At 37.9% G+C, this 13,700-nt stretch overlaps 1 protein-coding gene across 1 annotated transcript in view; it reads left to right on the top strand.

The window, feature by feature from the left end:
- LOC309474950 (uncharacterized protein) overlaps positions 1-12,556 on the top strand; it is a gene marked incomplete at both ends in the record, with an annotated part of 78,580 nt that extends 66,024 nt beyond the window's left edge. The window contains one exon of the mRNA XM_082137568.1: positions 12,237-12,556. Within this exon, the coding sequence (XP_081993694.1) occupies positions 12,237-12,556 (320 nt within the window). The remainder of the gene's footprint in view (positions 1-12,236) is intronic.
- Positions 12,557-13,700: the final 1,144 nt, after the last annotated feature.

The following is a 13,700-nucleotide window of genomic DNA, read 5'->3' as shown; positions in this document are numbered from 1 at the left end:
GTATATAAATCATTCAATGGCCTAGGACCTCAATACATTGCAGATATGCTCACTGAATATAAACCCAACAGATCACTCAGATCATTAGGATCATATCAGCTAGAAATACCAAGGGTTCACTCTAAGCATGGTGAGTCTGCTTTTAGCTATTATGCCAGCCGCAGCTGGAACCAGCTTCCAGAAGAGATCAGATGTGCTCCTACAGTGGTCACATTCAAATCCAGACTCAAAACACTTCTGTTTAGCTATGCATTTACTGAATGAGCACTGTGCCGCTGTTCGTCCGACTGTACTGTACTGTATTTCATTTTATTTTTCTAAACTGTTTTAATTATTCTTATTTCTTTTTATTATTTTAATTTCTTCTATGTAAAGCACTTTGAATTGCCATTGTGTATGAAATGTGCTATATAAATAATCTTGCCTTGCCTTGCCTTGCCTTGCCTTGCCTTGCCTTGCCTAGGGTTATTGGTTCAGCCAATCAGAATACTGTTGATATGATCCGCCCACTTATCAGATGCGCGAGACCGGAAAGTGGAGAAGTCTGAGAGAAATTCGTCTGGTTTAGTCATCAAGAAAATTGAGAAATAACTGAGTAAAACTATAAAAATAGTCTTTACATCTCTTCAGAATTGTTAAAAGAGGAAGATATTGAGTGGATTCTGTAGTCGTTTTACTCCTGTGACGATCGATGGGTTAATTATATCGTCGTATTGCTGGAAAGTGAATATCTGGATGTGGTGAGTTCATTTATGTATATATATGCTGAATTTAATGTTTAAATAAGAAACACAACACTACTTTTGTGAGAAAAACAGAAGTTTATTTCATTTGTTAGGTCCATAAGATTTATGTTGTATTTTTGGAGGTTATTGTACAATTGCATAGTGCTGAGTGAGTTCAGTTATTTTCACTTGGAGTCAAATTGCTTCACGTGCATGTCTCGTGCGCGTGCCTGAAAAGAGAAATGTTTATTAGCAATGTAATATTGTAAAAGGTACAATATTGTAAAATATTGATTACTTTTATTTGTATGTTTAAATGTTAATTTACTCTGATGTTGAGATACTTACCTTATGTGATGCCATTGTTGACTAAGGCCCCATTTACACTGCATGGTTCAAGTGACCCAATTCCGATTTTTTCCTCTCATGTGGCACAGATCGGATTTGACCGGTGAACGTGTAAGCAGGAAAAAAACGCATGGATTCCGATTTTCTCAGATCGGATTCAGGCCTCATTCATATGTTGTAATAAATCGGATATGAATCGGATACATGCATTTGCGTGTGCCATGTAAGCAGACAAATCGGATATTCCCCAGTAAATGCGAGTCGTACGTCATTAAAAAAAGTGACGTCAACTCAGGTGGACACCACCAACTGAGAACACATGACTTATTATAGGCGCGATGGAGGTCGAAGGCTCAACACAGTGGAGTAATTTTTTCTACACCTTACGAGAGCAATGTTTTGCTGACCTTTGAAAATAGTGCGTATGCATAATTAGAGATGCGCGGATGAGCTCCAACGTCACCCGAATCCGCAGCCAAAAACAAATCATCCACCCGCCACTCACCCGCACCAATAATTTTCTCTGATTTAAGTATCCGCACCCGATGGTCAAAGTTATTATTCTTATGTGTGGTTACGCGTGAGGATAAATGGATGATCATCACCTTCAACAGCGGACTCGAGGCGACGGTTGATGCGCACATCTAATACAATGATGAATGAACGCTGCTTTTAAATGAACATTTCTTTAAAACAAAATTTATTTGACAGAATTTCATTTTCTTAATGGCATAAATACACGCGAAATTAATCAGAATGTTATTTTTATTAGCCTACTTGACCCGCCCGATCCGCGGATTATCCGCAGAGCCCCCGCGGATATAACCGCGATAGCCGCATCACTATAATAATTTTGTCTGCTTCTGCATCCATTGCACATAGAGCTGTTTTACTTCATTTTCCGGGCCAGAACGTCTACATTTGGTTGTTTTGGCAGTGTATAGTGTAAATGCAAATATCGGATACGGGTCACTTTTAAAAGATGATGTAAGCGGGTCGTCAAAAAAATCGGATATAGTCAGCAAATCGGAATTGGGCATCAAGACCTGCAGTGTAAATGCATCCTAAATGCGGTGGTGCATTTCTGGCCTTTTGAACAGGTCAGGTTTTTTTTCTGAGTGGAGTTCATTCTCATGGATGGCGAGCCAACCTAATCGGATACTGGACGAAAAAGCAGAAAATTCATCTTAAAGGACCAAGAGAGTATCTTGATTTCATATGTTTTTTTTCCCTGCTCAAGGTAAAACTTTTCCTGCACAGAGACTGTTTTTTTCCTCCATACGGGACTGAGAACTGAGATACCTAATAGAAGGGACTGATATCAGTGATTGAATATTTGAAAATTGAACCTATCGTCGACGTGTGCGTGATATTACAAAATTGTGGTTGAGTCTGAACAGGTTTTGTCAATTTGCTGTTGGATACATTATTAATGTATTTCTAGTGTGAAACTGACAGTGATTTGCTTAGTGACTTGTTATTTTATTTCTTTTCATTGAATTGAAGTAATTCACTTTTAATTGTTTATTTATTTTATTTTATTGTGTTTACTTTAAAAAGGGGAAAGGCCTGTGCATTCAAACAAACATTTATAAAAGTTATATACTTACCTTAACTGTGGTGTCCTGTCATCCCTCAGCAATAACCATCCATCTCCGTAGTCGAACATAACGATCTTCTGATCTCTTAATTGGTCCATAAAGTGAAGTCCAAATTTATTAGTAATAACCCGTTACATGTATTTTGTGTAAAAATTATCAGTAGCGTAGTTTTGATGAGTATAATGCTTATTTTTGACACCGTTTTTTCTGTGCTGAATATGATTAGATTTTTTCTAGTCAATTTATGATCGAAGCTTATATTTTCGAAGAATGACAGACAAGGGAGGCTCCGTTTCTGAACTTTTTTATCGGTACAAAATAAAACAGCAATTTCACAGGTATAAAGAGTCTGTGCGCTATTAAAAGCGTAATAAGCGGTGGATTAATTCAGGTACGACACCACTGAAGGCCTAGGTGTGAAATGCACCGCCCGCCACTGTCCACGTATGTGGAAATCATGCAACAGTGGAGTCAGATTGCATCAAGTCTGATTCCTGTAACCTGCTAATACATTTTTGCAAAGATATTATGAATTATCTTATAATGTAATAAAACAGGCATTTTACAAATATATCAATATAAATAACCATTCAAAATTACATATTACATCATTAAATGGCAACTTTACACATACATACAGAGACAAATTTGCATTTTGCCTTCCAAACAGGGACAGCATAGGTCAAGCACTCAGTACAGAATAATAGAAAATATAGGACAGTGGAAGTGATAGTGACAGCAGAACCCAGCTCTGATTTGCCCATATTGCTACTTGGTGTCCGCGTATACCGTTATAGTTCCTATAATATGTGTTTTATTGTTATTATATTGTAATATTATTGTTTTTAGTAACTGAGCTGATACACAAAGCATAACATGCCATGATAAAACACAATGTTCCATATTGTCATCTGTGGCTTTATGTCCCATTTTACGCCTTTGTTGCATGGTGTCCACGTGGACAGTTAAATAATTTTTAAATAAAAATGAATTTTGTAAAAAATGAAAATGGATTTAAATGTTAGCATCATATTAAATTAATAAAAGAAATCTTTAAAAAATCTAGATAATATTTCCCATAATTCATGCATGAAAGGGTTAAAGGAGAACTCCGGTCAATTTTAACATTAAGCTCATTTTTTTGTAAATTTGGAGTGCTGTCAGTACAGAGAACAACGACAAAAATCGGTGTTGCCTACACTGTGTTATACTTTTTTTTTTATTATTTGCACCCTATTGACTTCAATGGGGCCAGTTTTAAACCTGCTTTTAGCCTCTTAACATCCTTGATGTGCCATTACAAGTGCACAGCCATTGTGAGTGATTCCTTCAGAGTGAACGCGGTGAATCTGACTGCAGTAGATGTGAAAGATATTAATAAAAATGATGTTAATTCAGCCAGCGCACATACCTGTATTTTCTTCCTGTTTTCGGTCGAAGTCCACAGTAGTCGAGTTCACGCGCATAGGTTTAGTACCTATGATCACGCGCGTGAACTCGACAATAATTTCTGCATAATTAAGGGTGTCCAAGTGACGGGTGGATTCCCGCTGCTGTCGTCATTAGTCATCATTAGCCGTTTGTCTGTTGTCTGTTAGCCGTCACGTTACCTCAGCTAATTGTCTCACTGTAAAAATAAATACATTTGGGAGTGACGCGCTGCCAAGATGGCGACGGTCGGCCACGCCCACTTTAGGCTTCAAAAACGGTCTTCAGAAACCTACGGGTGACGTCACGGACACTACGTCCATATTTTTTTACAGTCTATGATTGGGACGTTGGACATGTTCATAAGCGTCTGAAGACCATCGCCCCATGGCCTTCAGTGTAGAGACAGGAGTGGAGGAAGCTGCAGTTGTAGAAGCCGCTGTTAGTAGAGAAGGCTGTTGCCCAGCCCTGTTTGTTTGAACCGTGAGAGGCGTCAAAGCTTGCGCTACTCCTACATCCTCCGTCATACATCGTCAATGTTCCTCTTTTGGCGTAAGTCGACTTGCGTACATATGGCCGTCTGCCGGAAGCTAGTTATTTTAGATGATAAAGTTTTAAATATGGATATTTTTCTTACACGAACGCATCACTTCATAATTATCATTCTTGCGTGACAGCAGTGAAGTCTACTAATAAGCTGATGATAACGTGTCCAACATTATCATAAATCGATGTAGTGATAAAGCATAAGAAAGACGGTTTTGCCTATCTTGATTGAAAAGCAGTATGCAGTGAAGCAGACAATCAGGCAGACTGAAGCTGAGTTTAAGTAAAGTGCCCTGTTTAAGAGTTACCAATTGAGTGCATAGGAATCGGATCAGCTGATATGGGTGGGGTTGGAATTTAGCCAATCAGCTGATAGCGGAGCTTGACTACGAGGCCTGTCCGAACTAACGCAGAATGCTTGATTTCTGTTTTAAGGCACTGTGTTTCTCTGGTTCTCTGGCCTCAACCACAGCATGAACCCTTTCAGCGGTCGGTCAATCACCTTTTCAGAAAGAAGCAAACATTCCCATTAACATTAGCTTGTTCACATTGTATAATGTTGAGTGTCAATCCACAGTCTACGAGCCTCCGCTAGACTGCATGTCGTCCAGCGGCGGTTTCTTCATTAGGGCGATCGGGCGACGCACCACCAAAGTGTGAAAGGGACTTTTTCAGTCACAATCTCATTCAACCACAGAGTTACGCTAGCAGTCACTCAATGTTGTTCTGCCTCTGGATATAGTCCAATCAGCGGCAAGTCACGTTCTGTGGAGTACCGCCTCTTTTTGGGCGATTTCACTATGGCCGAAAATCGCCCAGAGTGTTCCCATAGACTTACATTCAAAGATTTGTTTTTTTCGAACTGCAGGCACTGCAATGCATTCTCTATGGGTTCCGGGAGGGCTCGCACTAACGTGCTTTCGTCATCATACGTAAACTTCACTTGTGCAGCGATTGCTGGAAACAAATATACCTCTAATAATATTTAGCCATAAGCTGAAGTGACATCCAATAATTTCCTCAGTGCATAACTTACATTTCACGGACATATTCTCCATCTGTAAATGTTAGAAAGTCAATATTTCCAGTTTGTTGTCATGAGGGGGCGAGCTTTCTGCAAGCTAAACTTCCATGAACGAGCGCCGCCGCGTGCATGCGCGCTAAACAGACGGAGCGCAATAGAATAGGAGCGCAATTATTCTGACTAAAATATACATTAGCACTAAATTACAAATATATTTAGCTAAAATATTTGTTGTTGTTAGTGAACATAAATGTGCTAGAGAATTTCAAACCTACATTTGTATTTTTATGATATTAGCTTTGTTTTTATTTTTATTTTTTTATTTTAAGTTTAGTAAATTTAACTACTTCTTTAAAAAGCATTATTTTGTTTTTAGATTGTAATGTTGCAATGTTAGAATGTAATGTGATTTGACCCCTTTTTTGGATAGACTGCAGATAGACAGCAAGGTCACACTACGTTTGTTTTTATAACCTTCAATATGAACATTGTTTGTAGGACAATATTGATCAGGATATTAAATATATATATGTATATAAAAAAAAATCTGTTTATTTTTATTTTATTCAAATAGAAAAATAATAATGAAATACTCAGATTATACCATACATCGCCATTTAGCCCAAAAATTCAGATTTATTTGGCAATTGGCTATTTCCCAACCCTACCGGCTGAAGTTTTAGCTAAACTTTAGGCTAATGATAGCTACATTATTATCACTGTTAAATTGTTATTTAACAATTAGCCTACATTCAGTCCTGGATTAATAATTCAGATTGTTGCACCAATGTTGCACCAGCCGCCACTGATGTCGTCTCTGATCATGTGTCTCTTGGTTTGGAGCAAGTATTATAATATCATAAGAGATATTCTCCACTCCCTCAATAATTGTGAGTGCTGACTTCATGTTGGTCTTGTTGGAGATGTTTGTACACTAAAATGTTGAATGTTTTCAGTGTAGTTTTTCCAGTCCTTGTACCGTCACTGTTGAAATATGAAAGTTGTTATATAAGCTCATCATTATTTCAGAAAACACTGATCCAGGCCTTCTCAGTTTCTTCAGAAGAAAAGACCAAAAGACTACCAAGACTAAATTACCAAGACTAAATCTCACATGTAACCAAATTCTAGTTTCTCTAAATGAACAATTACATTTACAGGTTACTGTGTGTTCCTTTAACTCTGACTCTTGTTGTAGCAACACAAGCAAAAATTGTATTGTAATATATATATATATATATATATATTTAAATACTTAATTTACTGGCTTTTGCGTCAAATGAACCCTGCAATGGTTTTTCTCTTTTATTTTATCAGTACAAACATCAGTGTGTCTGGTTTGATCTGTCGGTGGATAAACAGCTTCTGCTGGATGTTTGTCGTCTCTGTGTGTGTCAGCAGTTTGTGGCTGAAGCGTTTCTTTATTTCCTCTCCTGCTAATAAGCTCACAATCTTCCACTCCACACAAAACATCTTTACACCAGGGTTGCCAACTCTCACGCATCTGGCGTGACACTCACGCTTTCAGCATCAATCTCACGCTCTCACGCACACGCAAGAAATGTCACGCCAAAATTCATGTTTCTTCCCTCTCAATCCGTTAATTTTCTGTTGATGACTATACTAGACCACTGCAGCGTATTAATGACAGGAGAGGAGTTTAAGGCGCACAGCTGTAACATCTGCCTACAACGTTCTCACTGCAGTATTCTCTGAATGTTGATTCGCTGAAAACCTTGCACCTGATACGTCAGTTGCGCGTGAAAAGTTCAGAGAGAGTTCAGAGCACAGGTTCGGAGTCGGAGCCACTGATGCGCGTTTGAAAGTTTGGATGACAATAAAGGTAAGCTAATAAAATGGTGTGCCTTGTCACTACAGACGTAGCCTTGCCTAATCAGTCTGTGTGCCGAGAGTACAGACTTCAACTATAGTTGCAAACGTTGTCTGACGTGCGTTATGTGGGCTAGCTAATTGCTAAAAAAAATAGGCTCATGGTACAAATTACGTTTTGGCAAATGTGGCATTTTAAAATTCCCCAAATTATCAAAGGTTGCCCAGATTGTGTTGAGCCTGCCACACTCAAATGCGGATGCTGAGCGAACCTTTTCAGTTATTGACCCAAACAAGACTGACACCAGGAACAGACTGTCATTTGATGGCACCCTGTGAGTGATGGGAAGTTCGGATAAATTTACTGACTCGCTTGTTCTACCTCGTTCATTAAAATGAACTAATCTTTTTTCGAGTCATTTCGTTCATTTAAGGGGCTTTAAATGTTATACTTAACAGCCAAATTCCCCGAACACATCCACCTACGCAGTCTTTATCATATTCTGAATTAAGAAATCATTATAATGCAGTCAAAACTAATTTACAGGGAAGGTTTTTGGTCATAAATAATAAATAAACATAAATAATTACTTTACCTTCCGAGTCTTCTCGTTCATTTGTCACGTGACAGACGTATTACGGTTCATGAACGGATCGAACCCTGCTTCAGATACGAGCTCCTGCAGAGGTGGTGAAGCAGGCCAGCACTGCCACTGTGGCACAACAGGCCTAATGTGTGAAACTTGTGTGTTGTGGTTTTCTGGGGAGGTGGAGTAACTATTATGTGTCCCTTTTGTTTTGAGATTTCTTATTGTTTTGATGTTGTTGTTTTACATGTTTGTTATTTAATCACCTCTATCTTATATATATATATATATATATATATATATATATATATATATATATATATATATATATATATATATATATATATCAATAAATTAATTGTACATTTTGAAAACACGTTTCCATTCTATTAGTTTTTTTTCCCCATAAATCAGGGTTTATACTAAGTAAACAAGGACTGACATTTTTAAAATTAGGGTTAGGGTTACCAAAAAATTTCTCACTCCAGAGTCTCACTCCAGCCAAAATCCCAAAGTTGGCAACCCTGCTTTACACTGAAATAAAGTGAATCCATCAACAGACAAATAAGAGTCAGAGGTCAAATATGATTGACAGCTCACAGCACTAAATAACACACCAGTAGATACAGATATCTAATCCAATATTTCACTCTTCTGCTATTAGTTTTCATTCAGGGCCAGAATTCATTTGAAAATATAAGATCAGCAAAAGCTTGTTGGTTTTCGTGATGTTAAAGGAGACGGATGTGTGAGCGGACACTAACTGAGGTTGGGGGAGGATTCACACACAACCAGATAAATATCTCAGTTCAGTCGTGTTTGATAGCAAGTGTTTTTAAACATTTTAAGGGATGCTATCATGGTTTTTTTTTTTTTTTGAAAACCGATGAATAAAATGTTTCTAAAATGAGTTTAGGAAGACTATTCCATAGTTTTGGAGCAAAATGTGAAAATGCTCTCCCTCCTTTGGTGGTTCTGGATATCCTAGGTATGACCAAAAGCCTTGAATTTAGTGATCTTAAAGAGCACGATGGATTATAGGGTGATAGAAGATCCGTTAAATAGACTGGAGCTAAGCCGTTTAGGGCTTTATAAGTCAGTAGCAATACCTTGTAATTAATACGGAACTTTATAGGTAACCAATGCAGTGATGATAAAATCGGTATTATATGATCATATTTTCTTGATCTAGTAAGAACTCTAGCGGCGGCATTTTGGACTAACTGTAGCTTGTTTATTGAGGATGCAGGACAACCAGCTAATAAAGCATTACAGTAATCTAGTCTCGAGGTCATGAATGCATGAACTAACTTTTCTGCATCAGAAACTGATAGCATATTACGTAGCTTAGCAATGTTTCTAAGGTGGAAAAAGGCTGTTTTTGTAATGTACATTTTGTAATGGACATCTTGGATGTCATCCAAGATGTCCATGTCTTTCTTTCTTCACTTGAAAAGAAATTAAGGTTTTTGAGGAAAACCTTCCAGAATTTTTTTTTTCATATAATGGACTTCTACGGTTTGAAGGTTCAAATGTCAGTCTCAATGCAGCTTCAAAGGCTTGACACGATCCCAGCCGAGAAATAAGGGTCTTATCTAATTATATACTTTTTAACCTCAAATGCCCATTGTGTACCATCTCTGAGATGAGCCACGCATTGCGTCATCACGTTGGAAAGGTCACGTGTTGCACCATCTGTCTAAGTTCTTTGTCTGTGTCCTCCGGTTCAAAAAGGTAGGGAAGGGCGAAAAACTCTCAGGTTCAATCTCATTTTCTCCTCCAACTTCAAAATCGTCTGACATCTTTGTTTTAATTTATTATTATTATACAAAAAAAAATTGTGACCTTTCCTACGTGGCGCATCTCAGAGATGATACAAGACGGGCATTTGTGGTTAAAAAGTATATATTTGTTTACTTTTTTTTTGCAAATGACCGATCGTTTTGCTAGATAAGACCCTTGTTTCTCGGCTGGGATCGTGCCGAGACTTTGAAGCTGCATTGAGACTGACATTTAAACCTTTGAACATTTGAATGGTTGGTTGCCATTGAAGTCCATTATATGGAGACAAATCTTTTCGACTGAAGAAAGAAAGAAATGGACATCTTGGATGACATGGGGGTGAGTAAATTATCAGGAAATTTTTATTTGAAAGTGAACTAATCCTTTAACCCTTCAAATTTTGGAGAAGTATTTCCAAGCTAGAAATACAGTACAGCGCTCATCTCCAGGCGATTATATGTCATATTAGATGAGGGCCTACACAGAGACAAATACATTTCAAAAGTTTGGTGTCTGTCATTTTAATTAACGAGGGGGATACATCTAACACTTGAGCAGTATAAACCAAACTAGATAAACCCTCAGCTTTAACCAGTAACACACGACCAGCTATAGCGATATCTCTCATCAGCCAAGAATTCAGTTTCTTTTCAAATGACTGAATGATAGGAGTAAAGTTAACTCATTTCTGACTTCTTTACTCTTAGATATGTTGATACCTACATTTTTGACAACTTTTTTCACAGGAATATTGCATACTGCTGTAAAGTTACAGGCACCTAGAGCCATAACCTCAGATTTAACAACTCAGATACATGTTTTTATTTCTACACACTTCCTTCGTGGTCCAATCACGTGCTTCACAGAAGCCCCGCCCACAGCGTTGACTCTTCACTCGTGGTCTCCTCTGATTGGTTGCGTGTCCGGCCAATGAGTCTCAGCCATCTGTGCAGGAACACAACCGAGCCATATTTCACTGAGCATTAGCTCGAGCAGCATTCATTATTATATCAGGATCTTAATCTTAATATAGATCCTTTAACAGTGCAGAGATGCGGGTCGCTGCAGCCGTGTGCTTTATATCTCCATATGCTCCAGTCGGCCACAACGTCCTGTAGATCTAATCGATAGCAATCACGATGTGAAAATGTGTTATGTGTATGCCAGGTTAAAGAGATGTGTTTTTACTCTAGATTTAAACTGACAGAGTGTGTCTGCTTCACAAAGCTAGGAAGACTATTCCAGTGTTTTGGCGCTAAATAGGAAAAGGATCTTCCGCCTCCAGTGTATTTTGATATTCCAGTTATTATCAACTGGCCAGAACTGTGAGACTGCAGTGGATGTGAAGGACTATAAAGTGATAAAAGCTCAAGTACTGAGGAGCAAACCATTCAGGGCCTTTACAGTAACAACACAGGCAAACATTATACATGTGATTTACGGGTGGATAAACAGCTTCTGCTGGATGTTTGTCGTCTCTGTGTGTGTCAGTAGTTTGTGGCTGAAGCGTTTCTTCATTTTCTCTCCTGCTAATAAGAAGCTCACAATCTTCCTCTCCACACAAAACATCTTTACACTGAAATAAAGTGAATCCATCAACAGTCAAATAAGAGTCACAGGTCAGAGGTCAAATATGATTGACAGCTCACAGCACTAAATAACACACCAGTAGATACAGATATCTAATCCAATATTTCACTCTTCTGCTATTAGTTTTCATTCAGGGCCAGAATTCATTTGAAAATGTAAGATCAGCAAAAGCTTGTTGATTTTCGTGATGTTAAAGGAGACGGATGTGTGAGCGGAAACTGACTGAGGTTGGGGGAGGATTCACACACAACCAGATAAATATCTCAGTTCAGTCTTTCAGAGCAATCTGAGTGTTTCAGACATTAAGAGTTACTATCGTGGGCTTTTCAGTGAACCGATGAAGAAAATGTTTCTCAAATTAGTTTTGCTCTGTTTGTGTTTGTGGCGTCTGGATGGTGAGTTTTAAATGTGTTTTTCTGGTTTCAGTTGTTTCTGTTCTGATGTGATAAATTACTGGTTAATTTAGTCAGAAAGGATTAACATTCACTGTTATTCTCTTATAGAAACAATTCATGTGTGATTTTGCTGAGAGATAACACTCTTATTTGAGATTAAAGTCACTCTTTTTAATGCAGTTTTTGATTATATAAAACTGTTTAATTATTTCAAATTTTCATTCATCATCTTCTGTCTTTGAACTTCTGCAGAATATTAATCACTTCACATTTACATGATTAAAAGTATTTTAGTGAAGCTTCATCAAACCAACATCAAGTGATTTTAAAGCTTTAATCTGTGAAAAAACTCTGTTCTTCAGGAGTGTTTGGTGATTCAGTCCTGGAGTTAGTGATGGAGGGAGATTCAGTCACTCTAAACTCTCCTCTTACTGAAATGAAGGATTATGATCTGATTCTCTGGAGGTTTGGAGATGAAAACACTTTAATAGCTGAAATCAATGTAACGGCCGACAGATTCACTGTATATGATGATGTTCTTGATGGGAGATTCAGAGACAGACTGAAGCTGGACAATCAAACTGGATCTCTGACCATCACAAACACCAGAGCTGAACATGCTGGAGAATATAGACTACAGATCAACAGTGAGATCAAGAGGTTCACTGTTCACTGTCCGGTCTATGTCTTCAGTGAGTAAACCTTTTGAGTGATACGGTCCCACATTTGGGATTTGGAATGTTCAGTGATGATGTCACATAACTGTCAGATTCAAACTCTTCAGACAATTTGAACTGCGGCGCAAACAAACATGGCGGCGCCATCTCACATTTTGAAAAAACTCACCCAGTCAGAATCACACGTGAAAGGGTTAAATAGACTATTGGTTTCACCTGTTTTTAATGACAAAATTAAATTAAACACCATTTTTTCTTTTCGTTGTTTTATGATATTGTTTATTTCAGTCACTCTAAATTCTGATCTTAGTAATAGTAGTTTATAGTAATCATCAGGATTTTTAAATGTATGCAATGTTTGATAGAGAGCAAACGCAGTGTTGACAGAGCCGGGCTAATATGATCACACTTCCTGGTTCTAGTAAGAGCTCGAGCTGCTGGAGTTTGCTTGGTGACGCTTTAGATTACAGCCCGCAAAGAACTGCGTATTTAAAACTAATTTACAGTGTAACTTTCTGTAATTATAGTGTACCTACAACATGTTAAGTTTTAGGAATAAAGGGGTAATAACCAGAAGAATTTACAAATTATTTATACTGTCGGTATTTTAGAGCTAAGCGTTACTTATTCTACTATTATAATACAACAATCTTACATTTGAGAGCAATATAGCGAGAACAGACACTGCAAACCGTTTTGTAATAACAGTATACCAATACAAATAGGCTTTTAAAAAAATTATAGGTCCATATCTGTGCATTTATACAGGACTTTCTTTTAACAAAAGTGCACTGAGAACTAAAACTATTGCAACTTTTGCTTAAATACTGGAGATGCTACGAACCGCTCTGAGACACGAGGGTAGAGGATCCAAATGCAGCTTTATTAAGGGTAATCCAGAGTACAGGCAAAAGGTCAAAACACAGGTAGGCAGTCCAAACAAACCAACAAAGAAACAAACAAAACAGGCAGGGACCAGAGGCAAAAGAGTAATCCAGGGAACAGGGCAAGAAATCCAAATAAACCAAAAGACAAGAAACCAGGGAAAACGCTCAGAATTGCAGTGTAACACTTAAACAAGACTTCGCGGTGAGTGAATGAAAGAAACATGGTATAAATAGACTGAGACTAACAGGATGAGATACAGGTGAATGCAATCAGTGAATG

Source organism: Leuciscus leuciscus (genome assembly GCF_965113295.1).
Source record: "Leuciscus leuciscus genome assembly, chromosome: 15".
NCBI classification, from domain to species: domain Eukaryota; kingdom Metazoa; phylum Chordata; class Actinopteri; order Cypriniformes; family Leuciscidae; genus Leuciscus; species Leuciscus leuciscus.
Note: the sequence above shows the minus strand (reverse complement) of the source record. Positions and strands in the feature narration are given on the sequence as shown.